Source organism: Vombatus ursinus, unplaced genomic scaffold, assembly GCF_900497805.2.
Source record: "Vombatus ursinus unplaced genomic scaffold, bare-nosed wombat genome assembly UNPS02014799.1, whole genome shotgun sequence".
Taxonomy (NCBI): Eukaryota; Metazoa; Chordata; class Mammalia; order Diprotodontia; family Vombatidae; genus Vombatus; species Vombatus ursinus.
The window spans coordinates 13,886,727-13,910,531 of NW_020954577.1; the positions used below are offsets into that span (position 1 = coordinate 13,886,727).

The window sequence follows — 23,805 nt, forward strand, 5'->3', positions numbered from 1 at the left end:
TTCTGACCCTAAGTCCAGCATTCTATCCACTGCACCCCCTAGCCACCCTTGCCAGAGACTCTTTTTTTTTTTTTTTTTTTTGGTTTAATGCATTTCAATTGATTTTTTTTTAAAGTCCTTTGTGACAGATCAAGGTATATTAAAAATGAACCTTAGTCCATTTGGAGAAGAATGGATTAAGCATTTGTATAGAGACACAATTTTTCTTAACTCATGAACTGGCCTCCTAAATTTTCAGATTTTTGTCCCGTAGATTCGTGATTCCAATTGCAACTATGAGGCCTTTATGAACATTATTAAATTAAGCGACAACGTGGGTGAACTCGAAGCAGTCAGGGATAAGGCTGTTGAAGAGTTGCAGTATCTTCGATCCCTGGATACTGCGGGTGATGGTAAGTCTGGGGAGGCTAGTTAAGTGCCTAATCATAGACTTGGGGATTCCCGAATCATTCTTGTCTTTAAAGCTAAAGGTGGAATTGTATTTCAGGAAGTGTCCTTCACCAAGTGTGAGATATGCTATCAGTCACATGGCTGCCATACTCACGCCTGTTTCTTTTTCTGTGAAAGTCGGTGGCACTTTCCTAGAACCTGTTCATTAATGAGCCCCAGTCCTTTGTATTTCCTGCTACAACCACAGTATGCATGTACAGCGATGGAGGAGACAGCTTTGTTGTGATTATCTAATGAAACTCCGACTGAAATCAGATTGTGCTTTATCAAGCAAATGAACCAATCTGGAGAAGGAGAGTGGACTGGCCAGTGATAGAGTCTTTGGCTTTTGCAATGGCATAAAAACCCCAAGCAACAATAGCTCCACATCTCTGTGTGATGGGGGAACAGGGAAAGGCAGATGTCAGGGGGCTTGGCTTCCCTTGGACCTTCAGGGAGCAGCAGCAGTCTGCTCAGGCACACAGGGGGAGAGAACAGAGAGACTGTGGGCTCTGGCCACGTTGGCTGTTCACTCAGCTTCCATACTCCAGAAATCTGCAGGCAGTAGAAGGAGGGGTAGCTTCCATGCGCTCAGCCTCCTACTGTGACCAGAAGACCAGAGATATGTGTAGTCTGAAAGGCTCTGTCTGAAGGTAGCAACAGCAGAGAGCTCTCCTGAGAAAGCCCCAGGGACATGTCTGAATTCCCCTGTGGCATCAGAAACCCATGGTGGAGGCTTTGAAAGCCCCAGGGTGTGGATGGCAGCAGCTTATGTGGCATTGGAGCACTCAGCCTGGGGCAGTGGAAGTACACAGGGGCTCTCTTCTGATCTGAGATGCCATAGAGGGTCCTGAAGCTCCATCTCTTTGAGTCTTAGAGATCCAAGGTGATGTCACCTTGGAAGGCGGACTGATCTGTGCCTGCAGGACAAAGACCCATCCGGACTCACCACCTCACTCGAAAGCACGACTGCTTTTGGCCCCAGCACAAAGCTCCAGATGGGGAATTACAGCTCTAGAAGTGAATAAAATGAAGAAGACGCCAACCACTGTAAAAATTATTGTCGATATCTAGATGGTTAAAAATCCTTCCTAGAAGGAAGAAATTCTATAACTACTACAAGTGGAGTCGCAAAGAAAAAAATCACTAAATCGATACCCGGAAGAATTGAAGCAAGAGAGTAAAAAAAAAAATGATATAAAAACTCTAGAGGAAAGATAAAAATTAAATAGTAAGAATCATTGGGCTCCCTGCAAACCATGATTAAAAAAAAAAGTTGAGAAACTGTACATCAAGAAACCATAAATGAAAACTATGAAGACTCCAGAACCCTAGCTTAAAAGTTAAAATGCCGGTGACCTGCAGTCAGAAAGCTTCTGTGATGAACAGGAGGAGGTCTTGGGTGGCTTTCCAAGGGGCAAAAGGGAGAGCTGATCACTAGGAGAATTTTACCCTGCAAAGCTGAGTATAATCCTGTAGGAAAAACAATGGATCGATCTTTAATGGAATCAAAGACTTTTCAGTATTTGTTTCTAACAAAAAGACCAGAGCAATAGGAAGCTGGAGATACAAACAAAAGATTTGAGAGAAACCTATAAGGGAAAGTTCATTCGAGAAAGAAACGTTTTTTGAGAAACACTTCCAAGGATATTGTCTTCCAAAGATAGTGAGGGAGGTAAATAAGAAAAACAGAAGCTAGGGTGGGAGGTGGAGGGGGAGGAATTGGTTCTTTTCTGAGATTTTAAAGAGGGGACAAAAGAAAGGAGTGTAAAAATGGTTCGTTAAAGTAGAAAGGAGGAAGAAGAGGGTGAAAGGTGACTTTGCTAATAATTGGGGTGCCTGAGAAGAAGACTGTAGAAAGATGATGTAAGGAGTAAGCCAGGTGGATATCAGATGAACCTCACCCTTGGGCGTAAATGAAAGACTATAGCATACATTTGTAGTGGATGCGGTCAGAACCATTGCATGATTTTCTCCATTTTTTTTTTTTTGCGCTGTTTGTGTAGGGGCAAAGATAACGAATGGTGGGAGTGATTCAAGCCTGAGGCGTGGCTGGACATAGTTAGTAATATGATAAGAGGACTAGGGATTCAAGACAGGAGGGCAGTATAGAGCTGAAATGGAGAAGGTGGCCAGGAAGGCTGTGTCATTAAGGGAAATTCAGATTTCAGTAAGAGTTAGTAGATTGAAGGAGTAGAAGAAAGGATTTAAAATGAAGGGAAATTTATTGCCTGTGGAACAGGCATTTCAGAGGGTGCAGTGGAAGGGTGGGTGGATTTGGATGAAACTTAAGGGTGGGAGGGTTGAGGGAGGGGAAGAGGAATTGGGTGATAGTGGATGTTGAGTGGGGTTTGGATGATCTACAGGGGTTCGGAGCCATTGGAATGTGAAGGATTATGCCCAGTTTTGGACATATTGAGTTTAAGATGTCTTTGGGGCAGTCTACTCAAGATGTCCAAAAGGAATTTGGAGATGAAAGTCAGTAGAGACGTTAGGGCTGGGTAAGCAGATTTGAGGATTATCAGCGTAGAAAAAAATAACTGAATCCATAGAAATAAGATGAGCCTCAGTCTTATGAAGGAAGGAATGAATAAATGGCTAAGGATGTTTTTGGCCAAAATTTCCTTTTCTGGGTCTTCAGTAGCTGTGGCTACAGCTCCTGCAGAAGCCAGCAGTCTTTAGGCTGCGTCTCCTGGGGTAGCTTCCGAGGACGATGGCTGAGGGTCCTGATCTGGAAGTTTTACTATTGCGGTGGCTCTTGGGCTCAGGGTCCTGGACTGGCTCCATCAGCATCTGAAGGGAGATGGTGGTCAAGGTAGTGGTGGGAGTTTGACCTGCCCAGCGCCTGCCACCTCCTGTGTCTTTCAAGGGGCCCTGCTGCTTTAACTGGGCTGCTGTGGCTGCCTGGCAGGTGGCAGTTGGTTGACAGCTGGGGGAGAGGGCTGCACAGGAATTGCTTCCATGATTAAAAAAAAAAAATCTCTTATCTGAAGCAAAGAAGGATTGAACATACATACACACACACACACACACACGCACATGCACACTCACTCACAGATAGATGTATATGTGAGTCAGACTCAGCAGAGAAACAAGCAGGGATGGGCATAGGGGTGTTCAGAGAGAGAATAATGCTGAGAGGAAGTCGTCACAGGCAAAACAAACTTCCTGGTCCTGAAAGAAGGACGAAGGGGAAAAAAAGAAAAGCAAAGAACTAGAATTCCAAGGGCGTCCCCCAATTGGAAGAGGGCTGAACAAATTGTCCTGTGTGATTGTAATGGAATATTATTGTTCCCTAAGAAATAATACAATGACTTTCCAATCCTACGGAATGTGACCTAATGCAAAGGGAAGCAAATGGAAGGAAGAGAACAGTTTTTACAAGAAGAACAGTGTAAAGAAAGACAGTTTTAAAAGACTTCGGATCTCTAAGCAAACACAAAGACGAGCCTTGTCTCCAGGGGACTCTGGATGAAGCTTGTCACTCACCTCCTGGCAGTGGTGATGGACTCAAGCTCCTTAGGCTCTACATATCCACCCTGTGGATTCATTTTGACTTACTTTAGTTGGGGGGATTCAAGGGGGCTAGCCAACTCAGCAGTGGCCACTGGATTGGAAAAGATCAGTTGACATCCCAGTCCTAAAGAAGGACAATGCCAAGGAACATTCAAATTACTGAACAGTTGTGTGCCCGTTTCATACCCCAGCAAGGTTATACTTAAGATTCTGCAAACTAGGTAAGCTTTAGCAATATGTGATCCAAGAATTAGCAGAAGAGCCAGGTTGGTTTTTGAAGAGGCAGAGGGACTAGAGACCAGATTGCCAATGTTCACTGGACTATGGAGAAACCAAGTGAGTTCCAGAAAAACTATCTACTTCTGCTTCGTTGACTACACTAAAGCCTTTGCCTGTGGGGATCACAGCAAAATGTGGCAGGACCTCAAAGAGATGGGAGTCTCCTGAGGAACCTGTGTGCGGGTCAAGAAGCAACAGTTAGAACCGAACATGAAACAACTGATTGGTTTAAGATTGGAAAAGGAGTAGGCCAAGGCTGTATATTGTCACCTTGTTTATTTAACTTCTATGCAGGGTATATCATGTGAAATGCCAGGCTGGAGGAATCAAAAATTGGAGGTTAAGGTTGCCGGAAGAAATATCAACAGCCTCAGATATGCAGACTCAGGCGGCAGAAAGTGAAAAGGAATTAAACCTCTTGATGAGGATGAAAGAGGGTAGTGTAAACACTGACTTGAAGCTTAACATCAGGAAAATTAACATGGCATCTGGTCTCATCACTTCCTGGCAAGTAGAGGAAGAAGAAATGGAAACAGTGTCAGATTTTCTATTCTTGGGCTCAAAAATCACTGTAGGTAGTAACTGCAGCCATGAAATTAAAAGATTCTTGCTCTTTGGAAGGAAAGCTATGGGAAATCTGGGCAGTATACTAAAAAGCAGAGACATCACCTTGCTAACAAAGGTCTATATAGTCAAAGCTGCAGTTTTTCCAGTGGCATTGCATGGCTGTGAGAATTGGACTCTGAGGAAAGCTGAACACCACAGAATCAGTGGCTTCAAATGGTGGTGCTGGAGAAGACTTTTGAGGGTCCCTTGGACAGCAAGGGGATCAAATCAGTCAAAACTTAGAGAAATTAATTCAGGCTATTCACTCAAGGTCAGATACTGAAGCTGAAATACTTGTCCACACAATGAGAAGACCGGACTCCCTGGAAAAGACCCTGATTTTGGGAAAGATTGAAGGCAAAAGGAAAAGGGGATAGCAGAGGATGAAATGGATAGATAATGTCATGGAAGCAATGAACGTGAACTTGGACAGACTTCCAGAGATAGTGGAGGATAGAAGGGCCTGGCCTACTATGGTCCACGGGGTCACAAAGAGTAGGACACATAAGGGGGCTAGCAGTGGTGATGCCAAAAAGCAGAAGGTCATTAAAACATTTTTTAAAATGGACAGAAGAGAACAGAAGGAATTTAAGAAAGAAACACAGGCAAGTTGAACAGCTTTGTTGAATGCAATCCATGAAATTTATTTTATACGTTTAAAAAAGCAAAGTGTATAAAATGGTAATTCGTGGTTTCCTATAAAATTCTTTTTGGTATTTTTCTGTTTGGAAAATGCCCTCTTTGCCCTCTTTTAACCTCTTTGGTGTTTAAATTCTGAATAAAAATAAAAGAAAGAAATCATTCACAGCTAGGGAATCTCTGGGGGCCTCATTAATAAAAATAGAAACATTAATGAAAGCAACAGCACATCCATTGGACAAACACTAATTTCTTCTTAGTCACCACACCTCGATCATCATCTCTTTCAGGGAAAGGAGGCATCTGTGACTTCTCCGTTTGTATAGCTTCCCTTTGGTCTGACTTAGTGCCTAACATTCATTCACCAATCAAATGCACATTCAAAGTACAGACTGTCCACTCAGGTGCATATGCGTGGAGTCTACTCAGTGGAGGAGTGGTCCCCTCTAACTAAATACTAATGGTAGCTACTCTCTCCTTCCAAAATGAAGTTTGTAAATGTGCTCCCCAAATGCTCAGCTCCCCAGGCTTGAGAGTTTGTTCACACGGCGATAAACATGATGAAAGCCAGACTGGGATTGTATCTTGGTTTCCATTTGGGCTCATCTCCGTTGTTCTTCATAAGATGAGCCATTTTTGGTTTTCATAGCAGTAGACAGAATCTTGGTCAATAAACATCTTCATCAGTATATATATTATGGACATCATATGTTAGGTATGCATGGTATGTGTTGTATCTTTGCCATGTATCGTGATATGTCATGTTATTTTCTGATAATAATCAAGCAGATGAACTATTGGAATAGAAGAATGTGATTTTCACTGTTAACCAACAAGGGTGATGATATCAGAACAAGTATAAATTTACTTAAATTGCCGCATTTTATTATTCATATTTTACCTTTCATTGAAATAAAAAATTGTAAGTTTTTTGCTAAATTATAGTGTTTACATATCAAAATATTTATAAATGGCATGTACTTAATCTCTAATGTATATTTATTGTGTTTGTTTACAGATATCAACACTATCAAAAATCAAATTAATAGTTTATTATTTGTAAAGAAAGTATGTGACTCCAGAATACAGAGGTTGCAGTCAGGCAAAGTAAGTAATGTATTTTTTGAATTAGTATTTAATCATGGATAATTAGATTTAACTGAAACATCAAGTAGATGACTGATTGTAAACCAGAAGGAAGAAAATTGAATTTGGTTTGATACTTTCCAAAAGACCTTTAATTAGATAGATTTTCCCATATATGCTTGCCCCTATGTAGGCAGAAATATCCAAATATTACACTAAATAATTACACTAAAGCGCATAGGAACTGTTGTATGCCAGCTGCACTGATTGTCAGTGACTTAAGTTACTATAATTGGCTTCTTGTCAGAAACAAGTGTTTTTTTTTTTTTAACTTGATTTTTATTTTAGTTTGTCAGACTCTTAATATTTTAATACCAAAAGTACATTTCTCTAGTACAGTGAGTCAATAGATGGTCTGTGGAAGATTGCTGGGGAAACTTGGTGAAGAATTGTGAGAGGTTCAGAAGGTGTGGTGGACTGCATTTTGTGTCAGGAGAAGGAATATCTGCACCATTGACAATTTGGCTCCCCCAAAGTATCATGCAGCTTTTTCTGTGGACCCCATGCCTGCAGATCTTCAGTGATGTCGCGTGACTCCTTATGGACCAGAAAATCTTAGCTTGAAAATAGTTATCATTAAATGGGACCCTGGGAAGTCGTTGGAGCCGAGGCCACTACAGCTCCTGTATTAAATCCATGAACGCCAGAGTCAGGTCATCAAACTCTTCCCAGCTTTGCATCACCGTAATGTTCACAACAGAGAGGAGGAGTAGCGTGGCGTGCTTGTGCCTTGATGCCCACAGGAGTGGGCCTTCCTAATGCCAGCCCTGGAAATGTTGCCAGGATGGTTCGTGATGGGATATTGTAATAGCTGAGGGTCCTTAGCACTTAGTTGTGGTTCAGAACATGGTGTGTTTAGTTGCGTTTTGTTTGTCCCTTTGAAAAGAACCTTGAAACTTAGGTTGGGGTGCATTTTTATAATCATGGGATTATGTTGTCAGCAAGCATTTACTGTCTGCCATGTTCCAAGCATTGTATTAAGCACTAGGGGTTCAAAGAAAAGCAGTAAACAGTCCCTTCTCTCAAAGATCTCACAGTCAGATCAGGGAGACAACATGCCATTAGGATACAGACAGGATAATAGGAGAGAATGAGTGGAGGGAAGGCCCTGGTGTGAAGGGGGATCATGAAAGGCTCTTTGTAGAAGGTGGGACCTTAGCTGAGACTCCAAGGATGCCAAGAGGAGGAGATGAGGATGGAGGAAAGGCCAGGCATGGGGGGCTGCCGGAATCAGAAGACCGGTGTCTGAGGAGGGGGCAGGCATTGGAGGGCTTGAAAAACCAAGTAGAAGGTTTTCTGTTTGGTCCCAAGACAGTAGGAAACACCTGGAGCTTGTTGAGTACAGGGATGACGTGGCCAGACTTGAATTTTCAGATCCATTCGAGAGTTGAATGGAGGTTTGGCTGGAGTGGGGAGGCAGGGAGGCCAGCTCGCAGGCTGTTACTATAGTAGTCAGGTACAAGGGCTAAATGTACTCCTTAGGAAGTGACTAATTAGTTGGAACAAATATTTTGGTAGCGAGGGAACTGGATAGCAGAGTGACTTACAGGAGGGCTGGGTTTTGTAGGAGGAAAGTATGATTCCTAAACTCATTTATCAGAAACCTCATCATATTGAATAAAGAACACATGAAGAAGCTGAGTACCTGAAGTTTAAGACAACAATATCTGGATTGACCGTTTATTTCTTATTGTTCACTCATTTCAGTTGTGTCTGACTCTTCGTGAGCCCATTTGGAGTTTTCTTGGCAAAGATACTGGAGTGGTTTGCTGTTTCCTTTTCCAGCTCATTTTACAGATGAGGAAACTGAGGCAAACAGGGTTAAGTGACTTGCCCAGGGTGGCACAGATAGGAAGTGTCTGAGGTTTGGATTTGAACTCAGTTTTTCCTGAATCTTGGCTCAGTGCTCTATCCACTGTGCTACTTAGCTGCCCCTTATTTCTAAGGAAAAGCTATCTGAGAACCAGAGGAGCCAACAAAGGAGGAGATAACCATGCCTTTAATCCAGTGTCTATGCATGAATTATATACTGACCTAATCTGGCAAAAGATTGAAGTGTGGAAGGTGGAGTGGAGGAGATGGTGGTGGTTGTAGAGATGGTTCTCAGCGTTGGCCATTTCTGTGATGAATTCTCTCCTTTTTCTTGTTCTGCGGAAGAGAAAACACCCCCACAGAAAGACCGGCTGCATGGCTCTCTGTGCCCCGGGGGCCCAGCTCCTTTGTGCTTTTGTTTACAGGCCTGAGAGTCGGGGCAGGATTGTTGTGGAGCATTTCACAGTTTACCTAGCAGACTCGGGGTGGCTTTATGTGTCTAAGTTTCATTGTTCTGCATCATTAATCATGCTACGGACTTGATTCTGTTACCTCTGAGGTATTCCTGATCTATGGGCCATGGGGCATGGTGGCTTCCAGGGAGCCAAGTTCCCTTTGAATTGTCTCTTTTAAGAGGCCACATGGTGCAGCACAAACACTCCTGTTTCTGGAGTTAGCAGACCCTGCCTTCACTTCTTTCTGGTTGTGTGACCTTGGGCAAGTCATTTCATGCTCAGGTTTCTAATCTGTAAAATGGGAACAGGGACATGGATAATACCTAGGATTTCACTGGTACAGGGAATTGTCGGCAAGGTCATTCCCTCCAGCAGTAAGTGCAGCCCTGGGCAGGAGAGACGCACGGCTGGCCTGCAGCCCAAGGCTTCCCATCTTTGAGGACAGCTCTTTGTTCATCACTGTACACTTCCTCCAGTAAAAATCTCGTTTAGAACAGTGGAATAATGACGCTTCTGCTAGTGCGAGCACTGCTGAGTGTGAGCTGTGGTGGGCAGCATGTGGCTGTTGTCCTTCTCTGACCACACCTCAACTGCTGCAAAGCCCACCAGGGTTCAGACTCGTTGATGGCATCTCCCTGAAGAACTGCCTTTTGTTTTAGTGGAGCATCTATGCCTTTTGTATAAGGAGGGAAATCTGCTTTATGCTTTTATGTCAAGATAACCTTCAGATCAGAAAAGTATTGAGAGATAATATTGTAACTTTCACTTGTCTTTTCAGGAAATAGATACTGTGAAACTGGCCGCGCACTTTGGGAAACTTTGCACAGTCCCCTTGGACAGCATTCTTGTAGACAATGTTGCACTACAATTTTTCATGGGTAGGTCAAACTTGAAATGAAAACAAAGCTGATTTTTAAGTTCTTGAAGGAACAGGAACTGCACCCCAGATTCTTCCTGTTGCTGAGTTTGTCTCCCGTTTTTTAGGATCAAATTCTCAAATCCTTGCTGATGCCGGAGCTCAATCCATTTTTGAAATAATGTGAACCTTAGAGATGTTGCAGGCGCTCAGCTTCCATCAATGTCAGGAGCTCCTGGCAGCGAGGTTCCTTGACCCAGTGCAGATCGAGGTCTTTCCCGCACCTTGGGGCACTCTGATGCAGAACCAGAAGCCCGGTCTTCCTGTGTCCCAGGCTCGCTTTCTGTCCACGTTGAGCATGGGAACTTCATGATCAGAGCATTAGGACTGTGGAGACAAGCTTGTCAAAACCACTTTTAGCAATGCTGTGTTGTGAAAACGTCAGATTTTAAAAACAAATAAAAATGATTTTTTAGGTCTTAATTGAAATCCCAATATTACACAGTGGCTAGTCCCTAAAGGACACCATTTCTCTTGATACCGTATTCTCCTGAGCATTTCCTTACCTTTCCTGTAAATACTGAGCTCTGCTGGGTTAGTCATGAGGCAACAACCTCACATGGCAGGTAGGGGCCAGTATGTGCATCTGTTCAAAGGGCCGCCGCCTCTGACGATCGTCCTCACAGTGGTCGGTCTCGAGTCTCTCTGGGGGCCGAGACCTGGGCTGAGTGCTGTCCTTGGTCCTTGAGCCCTGGGCATGGGTGCAGAAGAGGCCCTCACAGAGGTTCTGAACAGATTCTTTTTTTTTAAGAGTCCCATGTTCCTCCATTTTCAATTTCCTGTGGCTTTTGGTGGGACGAGATGCCAAATAAATGATTTTACCTCACATCAGAGTTAACGAGCCTGGGACTTTTGCCTGTTAGATTACATGCAGCAGACCGGAGGTCAGGCTCATCTCTTCTTCTGGATGACGGTGGAAGGGTACCGGGTCACAGCCCAGCAGCAGTTGGAGGTGCTTCTGAGCCGCCAGAGAGATGGGAGACAGCAGACCAGCCAGACGAAAGGCCTCCTTAGAGCCGCTGCCGTCGGCATTTATGAGCAGTACCTGTCAGAAAAGGTAGAGACGAGCTCCAGCTTAATTGTTACTTTATTCTTTGCCGTGGTTGGAGAAGGCCGTCAGGTGCCCGGAATGTAGGCTTTTCTCTTGTCATCAGGGACTGGCTGATTTCATTTGGGAGTTGCTCTAGGCGGTTGGAGTTCTCTTAGGAAAATATCATCAGAGAGATTTTAATTTATTCAGATTGGAATATTTGTTGATTCTTTAACATAGTATCGAAAACCTGTGCTCTTAGTAAATACAGTGTTTGTATTCAAATGCTCTCTTTTTGTCTGTTCAAGGCTTGATTTTAATGGTCAAAAGTACATATTTTTAATTCATAATCTTTTAAAGAAATTCTTGAATTTTCTCAATTTCTGCAAATTTTGATTCAGCTTGAAACTTGAATGGTCTTAAGTTACGATTTTTAGGAATGATTTTAATCAGAATTCCCATTCTCTTTTATAAAAGACTAATTTAGGGAGAAATAGAATAATGGACTGTTTTTTTGTTTTTTGTTTTTTGTTTTTTTGCTTGAGCCAGTCATAGTGAAAGTTTTTCCATAAAGGGAGAAATAACATAACCTCATTTCCTCAACTCCTCTTTCAAGTATTGTGCTTTCCATATCATTGAAGAAGCCTTTTGACCTAAGTTTGAGATTGCTGTGAAACTGGTGTGGGTCCTTATCATAGGGCACAGCCCAGGTGAGGGCCTGGACCAGACCCCCGACCCAGCATGCATCTCTAAGGTATGCTCGGGCTGAGGCTGACGATACCATCTCGGGGTGGCCAGGTTTGCTCTCTTGCTGTCTCAGAACTCTCTTGGTTATCCCTCATTCTTGAAAGGAGACTAGCCTAGCATTTCTCCTGCTCCTATGTTCCTTTGGTGCCATCTTTCCATCAGTGCTACAGAATCCTTTCTTGTTTATCATGTGTGACAGTCTGCTCTCACACACCCACACACTGGGCAGCTTTCCTTTATTTGAGGTCTTTGGATGCAGCCATACGACACCCCCCAGGAAAATATTGGTATCAAAAACACGAGGTCTTGTTTCAAGTAAAAGTTTGGGGTCATGACAGTAACTTTACGTGATTTCCCGAAGGCGATCCATCCTGCCCTCCTCCTGCTGTTCAGGTCTGGACCCAGCTTATAGCTACCCCAGATATATCGATTGATGGATGAGCTCGATACATTGCCTGGCCAGTTTTATGTGAGGGTGTAAACAGTGGTCTTTCTTTTATCCACACGTTGTGTCCAGAGTGGGTCCTGAGAGTGACTTAGGAGCTCCCACAGGGTCATCTAGAGGACCTCAAGATCTCTTGGGATAATTCCCCTTTTGTTATTTTGTCCTCACCTTGCACAGAGAGCTTTTGATGCTCTCAACATGGCCCTCTTGATCTTCTTCAGCTCTTTCCCCAATTTTGTTGTTGCTGAAGCTTTCGGTTTCCTCAAGAACCAAAGCCAGGGCTAGTGATCGATCATGGCAGGAATGATGACAATAATGATAATTGTAGTTGCTTTTATGTATCACAGTTCACTCTTGGCTTAGAGCCCAATATGGTGGTTTCACCGTCCTTAATGGTGAAAGAGACTTTGTGATAAAAACCTGGTTAGATATTTTCTGTTTTTCTTCTGATGTCATCTCAAAATTGATCCTTACACGGGAAGGACTGAGGGTTAAGACTACCTCCGAGGGCAAAGCTGCACTGTTTCCTTTTTGGTCCATAAGATACAGAAAATAAAGGTAGTAGAGTGAACATTTTTATTTCGAAGTAAAATTATAATCTTTTTACATCCGTTGATTTTCCTGGTCTTTCTCGTGTTGAATGAGCTTGCCGTAACCGTTTGGGGTGTCAGTTTCTTGGGGAGGAATAAGAACAGGGGCCTCTTTGGTTGTTGGTGTGTGATCTTCAAGAAAAGCCATGTGGCCCCATCAGGGCTCGTGGTTCAGATGTGCTTGATGAGAACTCCCTTCCTCGGCCGTCCTGAGTTGTGGGCTGTCTGTCTTGTTTCCAACAGGCATCGCCAAGAGTCCACATTGATGACTACTTGGTAGCCAAGCTAGCGGACACGCTGAACCATGAGGATCCAACGCCTGAGATTTTTGATGACATCCAGAGGAAGGTATTGCGACCAAGTGTGATTTTTGGTTTAGAATGGACAGGCCTTTTATTTATTTTATTTGGGGTTCCGCGACTTTTCTTGGGTTTTGACAGAAAAATGAGGCAGTTCAGTCCAGGGATTGATTCCACAGCTTCTGAAAAGCTGCCCGTTGGATGTATTTAATTAATTGTTTTCACTTTGGGGCTGGGCAGATGCTGCTGCATTGTGACATACCCTGTGGTCAGCTTTCTGAGCCGCAACTTGAGTCCTGCCTTTCAGTGAGGAATGTTGGTATCAAGTGCTTTGGCCCATCTGTGGGGACAGGGGCTGACCGGTTTGTTTGCTGCTGTTTTTTTTAAAGACTCATCAGTTAATAACACTCGTTTCCTATCTTGCTTTTTGCTACAGTTGTGAAGAGATTCATTTTTCAAATTTTCATTTTATTATTGAAAAACATTTCACTACTGGATCTTATAGAGAAAATTGTCTTGTATGTTATGCACTTCCATACAATAATTACTTGTTTCCCAGAAAGTGATTGAAACCTTCAGGAATTCTGAGTGTAAAAGAAAAGTTTCATAAATACATGTCAGTGCAAAATGAGAAACCTCCCATCTCTTTTCTTTCTTATTTTTTTCTTTTGTGAGTAGAATTCTGCACATTTTGAATGTTAAGATGAATGTGTCCTTGTACTAATGAGAGCGAATCTGCCTTGGGTGGGGCCAGCGTTCAGCCTTGCTCAGGCCGCAGCATAATGACGACTGGTGTCCAGGAGCAGAGCGTCAGCCCCGGTTCTGGCCCTCTCCTTTGGATGTTGCGCTTCTTGGTTTTTGCTTTTTGACGACACCACCTGTCCTCTTGTCATAACACAGCCTGTTTCAAGCAGGACTTTGACCTTATGCAGGCAGTTCCATTACCAGAGTATTAGTCAGCGAGCGTTTTCACAAAGCACCTGTTAGGTGCCAGGAAGATTCCATGTGTGCCTGGGTGCTGGGGATATAGAGACAGAAAGGGGCTTCCTTCCATTCCGTGAGGGTACGGCATGTGCATGGCTCATATTCTCTGTAGGGTTTGGGAAAGGCCCAAGGAGAGATGGTGCTTGTGTGGAGCCTTGAAGGAATTTCTGCACTCTTAGGGGTCTGGTGAGGAGGGAGAGATGGCAGAAGGAATGCCGTGTGTCAGGAAGGGCAGTAATTAAAGTTATGAAGATGATGCTGATAACTGGCAGTTGTATACAGCTTTAAGGTTTGCAGAGGGCTTTACAAATGTTATCTCATTTGGTCCTCACAACAGCCCTGGGAGGTGCTAAAATTATCCTCTTGTTACAGATGAGGAAACTCAGGCAAACGGAGGGAAAGAGATGTACCCCGGGTCACCCAGCTAGTCAGTGTCTGAGGCTGGATTTGAACTGGGGTCTTCCTGACTCCAGGCTCAGTGCTCTGTGCACCATGGTGCCCCCTAGCGTCGTAGCCTGGAAGTATCAGAATGGATTCCTTCTAACCTAGATAAAATAAAATCTGACTTCAGACAGCCTGTCTTGTGGAGCAGGAAGCTGCCTTTAGAGCGAGTAACTTTCCTCATCTCTTAGCAACGTTCGCTCATGGTGCTGTTTCATCTTCCTCAAAGGTGTATGACCTGATGCTGAGAGATGAGAGATTTTACCCATCCTTTAAGCAGAACGTTCTCTATGTGCGCATGCTGGCCGAGCTGGACATGTTAAAGGACCCCAGCTTCAGAGGCTCTGATGATGGGGATGGAGGTAAGGCACACTCATTCTCGTTACAATTACTAGTGAAAGTACAGCCTTTTAGACAATCCGTTCTTTAAATCTGAAAATTATTTTAAATCTACAAACAAATAAGGCAATATATGTATGTATTACGTTAAAATGTCAACATTTTGTAAACTGTTGGACCCTAGGAGCTCTTCAGGTGTGATCCTTGGGCTCTTGAAATGAGACTGCTTGGCGTCACTGGGGTGAAATCTCCTCAGACATTTGACCTGCATTTTTTTCTTGCCCCTGGTAACAGATTTAGGAGTTAAATTAGATAGTCTCTAAGGTCCTTTGTAGCTTATAATTTTAAGTTATGTTTTCAACTCATATCAAACTATACTCTACAGTGCAGAGGTCATCTAGTCTGTGCGCTCATTTTACAGATGAAGAAAGTAGGGCCCAGAGAGGACATAGAACTGCTTTGTGGTAGAGCCGAAGTGAGATTCCAGATCTCCTGACTCTTTTTTTCTAAATCTTTTTAGACATTTATTGATGATAATTATTGGCCCCATTGCAGTGTGGGGCACAAATTACTCATGATGTCTGTTGGTAGGTTGACTTCCCCTGGAGGGCAGGATCTTTCCTGAAATGACAAGACTTAATTTAGTCTTTACTGTGGGGGAAAGAAAATGGCAGCACTTCTTCCTCGAGCAGGGTGGGGAGAGCATAAGACATTTCGTCTGAGTAGACTGCTGGAGTCGGACAAAGTTAAAATGACCAGTGGAGGTCATTGGGTGATGGCCCTTCTTGATGAACACAGGAGAGAGCAGGGCTGAAGGTCTGGAAGTGAAGCTCCTTGACTGGCTTGGTTGAGTCCCTCAATACAAGGCTCCACGGGGCTCCAGGATTCAGTGGAGATTTGGTAAGAAAGGGGAGCATTCCTCAGACCTTCCCGACATCCTCGTCTGCCATCGACAGACCCCAAGTGTCATGAATTTCTGACCTGGGGATGGCAGGGAAAGTCAAAACCCTTGGTCTTCAATTTCCAGAAGCCTTTCTGGATGAGAATGTGTGCACCCATCAAGTGGGTGTCATTGTCTGATTAGGTACCAACATGAACTGTGTAGAGAATAGATGCTCTCGAAATTTAGGAAAGGGATAAATGCCTGTGTTTGTCCTTTTGAAGCCTGCAGGAGGCATTGGAGCTGGACTCTCTCAGTTCAATTCAGTCAACATTTATTAAGCACTTACTTTATGCCAGTGCCTGGGGGTACTAATGAGAAGAAGAATGACAGTCCCTGCCGTGCTGGGGAAGACAGTATACTCAAGGAAGTGGAGTGCAGGGGTGGGGTGGTCATGGAATCGTAGACTTTAACTCTCATTTTGTCAATGAGGGAGCCTGGGAGGGGCTGAGACGGGTCTCCAGAATTCCTTGGGTCCTTCCATGGCCCCTTGAGAAGGCACATCTGTAGGGCCGCTCATTAGGGAAAAGGAACATGAAAAGAAGTAATGGAAGTTGTTTGTTTTTTTTTTTTTCATACTGTCTGCTACTTTGAAGATTCAGACATGTATATCACTCAGTATTTTAAATCCAGAAAAGCTTAAAAGGAAAAACATTCAAATTATTAAAGATTTATCTTTTAGGATTTAAAATTGGAGGTGTTCAATATGCCTATTTTAGTTGTAGAAACCTCTATATCTGGTTCTTTTTTTTTCTGAATGAATAAACATACTCTGTAACTTCAGCAAAGGTGATCAGAGTAAAGATTTTTTTAAAAGTTGTCCAGCCCTGAACCGTGAAGCTAGGCTCATGCAGGTGGCTGACTGTTTGCCCTCGCTGGTGTCTGTGGCCTCCCCTTTGTGGCCTGGCTATTGTGTGCCACACCAGATTTTTTTCCCCTGACTTATTGTTCATTGGCAGTGTTGGTGGAAATGGATTTTCTTGATCTAAAATTCACTTATTTTTGGAGGGAAATTGCTTTTGAGTCCCAAATTAACACGACCCCCATTTTCCCAGTGTGAAGACAGTTTACCCTCACATCAAGTGGTGCCGATGTGCTTGAGCTGGTGTTTTCTTGGTGCTATTTGAGGAGAGGAATCAGCTTTACTCTCTGGAGAAGGAGGATCTTTATGGGATGGGGGAACCGCAGTAAGCTTCGAGAAAGGAATCATTCCAGATATGGTTGGTAGTACATCTACCCTGGTTGGAGTTCACCCTTTACTTAGTGCTCACAAAAGCCTGCAGTCCTTGTTGGCCCAGGCTGCTTCTCATTTCCAAGCAGGGATGCTGAGAAGAACCTTTCTGTCTGTCCGTCTGTCTGTCTGAGCATGTGGCCCTGTGGCTGGCACCTGGAGGTGCTTCATCAGGACTGATTGATCTTAAACCTTGAGCATCAGCACACACACACACACACACACACACACACAAAACTGTAACTGGGGATTTCTACCTCATGCTCTAGACAGCTTTCTTAAGGTTTCTGGTTTGGATTCTTCAGTTCAGTGAATGAACCCTGAGTGTAGTCTTGCTTTATTGCAAGGGAATGAATGAGCAAAGCACCTGCCCAGGGCTTACCACGTCTAAGTGGGGAGCTGCCTGGCAGCACCTCTGTTGTTCTTCTCTGACATAGACTGGCAGATCTCTTCTCTCCGTGCTTTAGACCAGAAGTGTTCAGGGTGCACCCTGCAGCTCCCTGAGTGTAGCCTGGACCAGATCAAAATATCGTTGGGAAACATTTAACAAAATAAATAAAAATGCAGTAAAACATAGATAATATTACATTCTAAAAGTGTCAGTGCGCACCCACAGGAATCCTTCCGTATGGGTCAGGGGCCCCCACTCCTGCCCCCACCAGCTGCCTAAGGCTTGCCATGGCAGAGAAGGGGCCAGTCTGTGTTAGGAGGACGAGTTTCCTTCTCTGAGCACTTCCTGTATGAGTGAGGTCACAGGTACCCTGTATTTGCACAGTGTAATTTGGGGTAGAGGATCTTCAAAACGCCCTTCCTGAGTTCCTGTGAAATCAAAATCTGAAGCCTTGCATCATTCATATCTAACATTGGGTATATTTGAGAAAATAAAATATTTGATGCTGGTTTTAAGAAAAGCAACTGTTAATTATTAGGAATCCAGGAAAGAATAAACATGATTGCTGGATCCCACAGTAATCATAGTAGCTGTGCTTTAAGGTTTTCAAAGGGTTTTACAAATATTATTTCATTAGATCCTCATAATAACCCTGGGAAATAAGTGCTGTTATTATCCCAGTTTTACAAGTGAGGAAACTGAGGTAGGTAAAAGTTAAATAACTTGACCAAGGTCCCACAACTAGTAAGTGTCTAGGGCTGCATTTGAACTTAGGTCTTCCTGACTCCAGGCCCAGTACTCTAACCACCGTGCCACCTTGCTGCCTCTATCTCATGAAGTTTAACCTCCAGAATGCTTATTTTGATCCCAGAATGGCATTTATTGATATATTTTTAGGTTAATATATAATTCTGATTGGAACAGAGTAAAGCAGTCACATTTGAAATGGAAGTGGAGTTGAGCTCTGAGGGTGATGGCCAGAGTCTTAGCTGTTTACCCTCCAGCCAGTTGGCCTGCCTCTACTTCGTAAAAGTGGTTTATTTATGAGTCAAAATCAACCACTTTAAACCAGGCATTACTTGAAATACTGAAGCCTATTGGTCATGGGTTTGGTTTAAAGGGAACTGTGTCTCCTTCTGCCATAGAGGCAGCAAATGGGCATTCCCACCTAGGCCAGGGCCATTTTGGGCTGGCTAATCGAGGGCAGTGCCCTGGGGCTTATGGTGCTTTCAGCTGTATGATTTCGTAATTTTTATTACACATTGAGCAGTTGAATATGGTACTTTGGAAACTGTGTGTGTCGTAAAAATCATGAAGGGACAAGAGTGTCCCTGGTCACTTTGGCCCGAAGATCTAGTCATTGCCTTATCAGTCCATTGACTGGCCTTGGGAGTGGGAGTCTTGCTGCTCTGAACTTTCTTTCTATTGGCTTCTTTGCAGTGGTCATTGTTGTAAGCTTGTAAGCTTATTTTTCAGGAATTTTACACTGGGCTTCCTAGCGTCCTTTGTCCCTTGTTTATTGATGAGCATATAGATACTTTAAAAGATATGTTAAGCCAATCTGGAAACCAGTGGGGAGGACAAAAAGCCTTCTGTACCCCCCGAGAGGTGTGAAGCCCCCACCCCCCCTACATTCTCGATCTGGACGTGTGCCGTGCCCTCTGCCATCCACTCCAGCCGCAGCCATGGAATTAGGACTATTTGGGGTAGTCCCCGTGATGGGGATTTTCCTTTTGGAGCCTCTTCTTTGGTCCTTGGGTCTGTCTGGTTGGAAAGCAGATGACTTGAAAGGGATTTTGAGCTCCCTAAGTTTTCTTTTCGTTGGTTTTGTTGAATTTTAGCTTTTTCTGTTCCTTCTGACCACATGAAACAAGTCCCTTTTTGGCTTCATCTTGGTGGAGATTTAGCACCTTCTGGATTAACTTTGGACCAGTCTAGACACTGCTTGCATGAACACAAACTGTTTTTATTGTCCTTGGCTCTTATTTCTGGGGTTTGGGTCAGAAGTTTAATTTATACTTCATAGGCTTCTGAAGCAACCTGCAATAACTGTGCCTGGTCTTTTGAAAGTATTTTTTTTTTAAAAAACAAGGAGTCAAAACCACTTGAATCCTGAACTGTACAATTGCTTTATGTTGGAAGCATTATATGAACTAAGAAATGAGCTTTTCTGTTATGAGGCCCCAAGTCAAACTTTCTTGGATTGTTTTCACTAACAGAAATCTTAATTAGGAAGGGGAGACCATGAGGAGAAAGTCCCCGAGGAAATGACCCAACCCCAAAGTTTAGGGGCTGTGGAGACAAGAAGGGGCTACAGATTTGGGGTCTCTGCTACCTCTCTAGGAGGGAAGGAAGCACTCTGATGACCTTTCAGTTTTGTGGAAACAGTGACCTTCCTACCTAAGGGTGAAGAAGAGAAATGCTGGAGTGGGGAAAGGGATTTTAACTGTCAGGGGAGTATTCCTCTGCTGGACACTTGGCAGGGCTTTTATGGGGAGCTGTGGGAGTTGTGGGAATCAGGAAGGGCTTCATGTGGGAGGTGTAATCCGTCTACCTTCTAGATTGGAGATCAGTCTCTGTTCTTGCCCTGCCACGGGGGTTATTTGTCGTTTTTCTTCACCTGATGATGCCAAAATGCCAGAATGCAGCAGCACTAACCTACCTCCAGCATGACATTTCCTTCCTGCCTGCCCTCAACTGAGCCTCCACCATAGGCCAGGCACCCTCCAGTGCCCAGACACCCTGCTCTTTGCTCTCTGCACTTGCACACACATTCTCTTTGAAGTGTTGGTGGGTCAGGAGGCCTCGGAGACTGAAGGATTTAGAGTTTGAGTCTTTGCCATAAATGCATTTTTCTTTAATATTTTGTCATGTTTCAGCTGATGTGAATTTTATACCTAACACATGAACCTTAGATGAAACCACTGTTTAGAAAGCATTTTCTGCATTCTAATTTGAGGTATTTTTTTTTTCCCCACAGAATCTTTTAATAGGTCCCCTACAGGGAGCATAAATTTGGTAAGTGTGATGGTTCCTTTAAATATTATAGTAGCCTTAAAAGTTTTAATGAAAGTTTTAGAAAAATATATCATTTTGCTTTATGTGATCAAATGGTACACCTCAAGTCCTTCTTTATTACATTAAATGATTATTACATTTTTGGAAAATTTTAGTCTTTGTGAATTACAAATCAAAATGAGTGAGTGAATGAATGAATGAAAGAAAGAGCATTTAGTAAGTGCTTACTCTGTGCCAAATACTGGGGGTACATATACAAAAAACAAAGTCTCTGCCTTCATAAAGCTTACATTCCAATGTAGGAGAACCCAAACAAAGGAGAATGGTTCCAGGGAGGGCATTTGATCTGGAAAGTTTAGGGAGAGTGATAGGAAGGCCAGACCTTACCTGGGATCTATGGCAGAGTTGACTTGATCTTGGTTCATAGTTCCAGAATGAGGGGAGGTGGAATGAGAGAACGGAAAGAGAAAGGTCCCTGAGAGTGGGCGAAGTGGTTTGTGAGGCTAGCCAGGGAGATGCTGAAAGAGGCAGAAGTGAAACGAAGCAGGGTGGGGGCTTTCACCATGAGCAAGATCTAGTTTTGAATGGGTATCTATACAATCTGAGGGCATTGATTTGCTTTGTGTAAAGAATCCCAGTTTCTATTCTTTTTGAGTGTGTTCTATCAGGCTTTCTCCATCCAGTCAGAGCACCAGCTGGGTGCTGAGCTCAGTGCTCTGCTGGGTGTGAATTCATGACAATGGTTTCCTAGGATCAGAGGATCTTTGATCGAGGGCTGGCAGGGGTCTCAGGGCCTAGCCAGGCCAATCCCTTATGTTAGAGAGAAGGGACATGGCCACCTCACCCAGCGTCCATCCCCCAACTAGGAAGCATCGGGGTGGGGCGGGAGCCCTGCTCTTCTGTGTCCATGGAAATGGATGCTGAGCTAAATTTGCTTTTGAATTAAAAGTTCTTTTTTTCCTGTAAGAAAATGAGTTTACTGTGATTGGATTTCTGTCTCATAAAATATTTTAATCTTTAGTTCTTTTTTATAAGCAGTCATGGCCATTTTTACATGTTTATCATGACTGTTTAACTGTCCTTGTTGGTTTAGGGCTGTACGTAGCCAATGGTAAAGCCCCTCTCTACCAGGACCTAATTTTCTCAATGATACGTCTAGAAAGATGGCAGTTGGCAGTCAGCACCTGCTTGGTCTTCCTACTCAGCCTTGTGTAGATGGTCTTATCTGCACTGAGTCATTTCAGTAAAGAGACTGGTGCTCACCCTCTCCCTCTGCACCCATCCTTCCCTTCTTTGGTTTCTGACTGAGTAGCACTAGCTGATATTACCACCTATTTTAGCTTTGTCTTATACAGAGTTTAAGGTTCTCTCTTGGTGGAGGGGTTGATTTCTGCAACTTGTGTGGTGTTTTCCTGACTGCTGGTGCATAGCCATCACCCTGATGCTCATCACACTTCCAGCCCTGCTTTTTGAAGGGGAATAACCCCCAATATGTAGAGGAAGTGTTTGCGAAGGTAGGCAGGAGGCTAAGGAAAGGGCTCCCAAACCCAGAAGAATGTTTTACTTTGCCTCACTTCATCTTATTTGGTCCTCCAGCTGGTCCTGCGGGTGCAGGTGTTGGAATGCCAGGGAGAGCTTTGTCTGGCTTTGCTCCAAGTCTGAAATAACTTCCTAATCAAGTAATACAGCTCCTTCCAGACCGGTTTATGCACAGCCCCACAATCTCCGCATGGGAGCAAGGGCTCGGGTGGTGACAGGGCCTTAGGGACTTGGCTTGTTTGTCAGTCGTTTTAGTGGAACAGGCTCATGGCTTTGTGGTCCCTGCTTTGGAATTTTAGTGGTTGTATATTCTTGCCCATAATTACAGTTTTCACCTTTGCTTATATTACATATGTTTCAAATGGAGTAATAGTCCCATATGTCCAACAAAACAGATAAGAATCCCAACATTCCCCAGCATGTTTGTTGACCATTCAGCGAAAGACCGGCTGGCAGTCAGTCTCACTGGATCCAAACATTCGCCTGAGTGAAATTTTCCATTCCAAACTTGAGTTTTCAGGTCTTTTGGCATCTGCCATCTGCACTGTCTGATTCCATTGTAATCGTCCCAGTCATTTTATTGTGGCCTAATTAAAATATCTACATTATAATGACCAGATATTTGTGTGCAAATTTAAAAACTACTTTAAAACATTTCTATTGACATTTGTTTTTGTATCCCCTAAATTTTCCTATCTGTCTCTCAAAAGCTATCTCATAACAGAGAAAATTCTTAAGAAGAATAAAAAGAGAAGGGGGGACAGTCATCAAAAACCCTATTTTTTATTATGTTGTTGATTTAAGGGATATATAGAGCTTATGTGTAATATCCAACGTGTTGCTTTAACAGCTTCTTAGTACCACAGCATAGGCTGTTAGATATTATTGCTGAGAGGAAGGATGATCTTCAAGAGACACTTAAAATTTTCCATTTTCCTTTGCTGGTAATTTATTGGATGGGAAGACATGTATAGTAAGACATGACATTAGTTCAGGAGAGGGCATTATTTTCCTCAAAGGTATTGCTTTTTGCATACAAATACTTTCTAAAACAGAAGGTATTTCTTTCTTCATTATAGGTCACCTAGTTTGGCTACCTTACATTTATTTTCCATTCTATGCTTCTGAAAACCCTTCTTCTGATATCATAGTTCTGAAAGAGATGTTGTGCCCATTTTATAGATAGAGAAACTGAGACTTCTTCAGCATCACATAGGGAATCACTTGCGTGACTTGAGCTCGACCTAGGTCTTTGAACCCTAAGACTGTCTATTCGTTTTTCCTACTCCAGGAGTTTTCCTAACAGTCATGTCAAATTATTACATTTGGCTTTATAATAATCAGCCTTTATTAGATATGTTTTTGCAAAAGATGCTTGTCTCAGAGTCACAGGGCCACTTGGTTTTTAACCCCGTGCTCTTCAGCACGTCCAGACCTGCATGTCAGGGACTAGAAGTCTCTCCTTCAGGTGATGCTGACAGTGCCATGTTAAATTTCTGACACGCTTTCACACTTTTGAGATTGAAAGTGGCTAAAATTGTGACTGTTTGTATAATCTCTGCTAATATCTCTTTGTTTCTTCTCCGGATAAATAGCCTCTAAAGCAGGTGGAGGAATTGCTATTGCATTAAAAAATATTGCCATTCTTTTCTCAAATTCCATGCATTTTTTTCTGTCAAAAATCTTAATGAGAATTTCTCCACTAAAGAGAGTTTTATAGATATTTCCATATTACAAAAATAAGGCTAAGCCCACTCACAGGTCCTTTCTTTTCTTTCTTGTCACCTCTTCATTTTGAAGATTTTCTCATAATGTGTAGGATAGAGTTGAGAGGCAGTGTGCTCAGATGTACAGAGCCTGGAAGAAAGAGTTTGTAAGAATGGTAGAGCTCTGTCCTGGAGGATGTTCTGTGGCCTCTGGGCCTGAAATGCTGTGCTCCTCTTCTCTTCTCAGCCTCCTCGGCTTCTTTCATGGCGTCTTCTGCAGCTCCTCTGAATGCCGTGCCTTCCATCT

At 43.3% G+C, this 23,805-nt stretch overlaps 1 protein-coding gene across 3 annotated transcripts in view; it reads left to right on the forward strand.

Annotated features, from left to right (window-relative positions):
- Window positions 1–23,805, forward strand: part of SNX13 (sorting nexin 13) — a 120,547-nt gene that overhangs the window by 66,726 nt on the left and 30,016 nt on the right. For all 3 annotated transcript variants that reach the window (XM_027872260.1, XM_027872259.1, XM_027872257.1), the window contains 7 exons: window positions 254–392; window positions 6,488–6,576; window positions 9,661–9,760; window positions 10,662–10,855; window positions 12,854–12,958; window positions 14,564–14,696; window positions 20,216–20,253. In XM_027872260.1, the coding sequence (XP_027728061.1) occupies window positions 254–392; window positions 6,488–6,576; window positions 9,661–9,760; window positions 10,662–10,855; window positions 12,854–12,958; window positions 14,564–14,696; window positions 20,216–20,253 (798 nt within the window). The remainder of the gene's footprint in view (window positions 1–253; window positions 393–6,487; window positions 6,577–9,660; window positions 9,761–10,661; window positions 10,856–12,853; window positions 12,959–14,563; window positions 14,697–20,215; window positions 20,254–23,805) is intronic.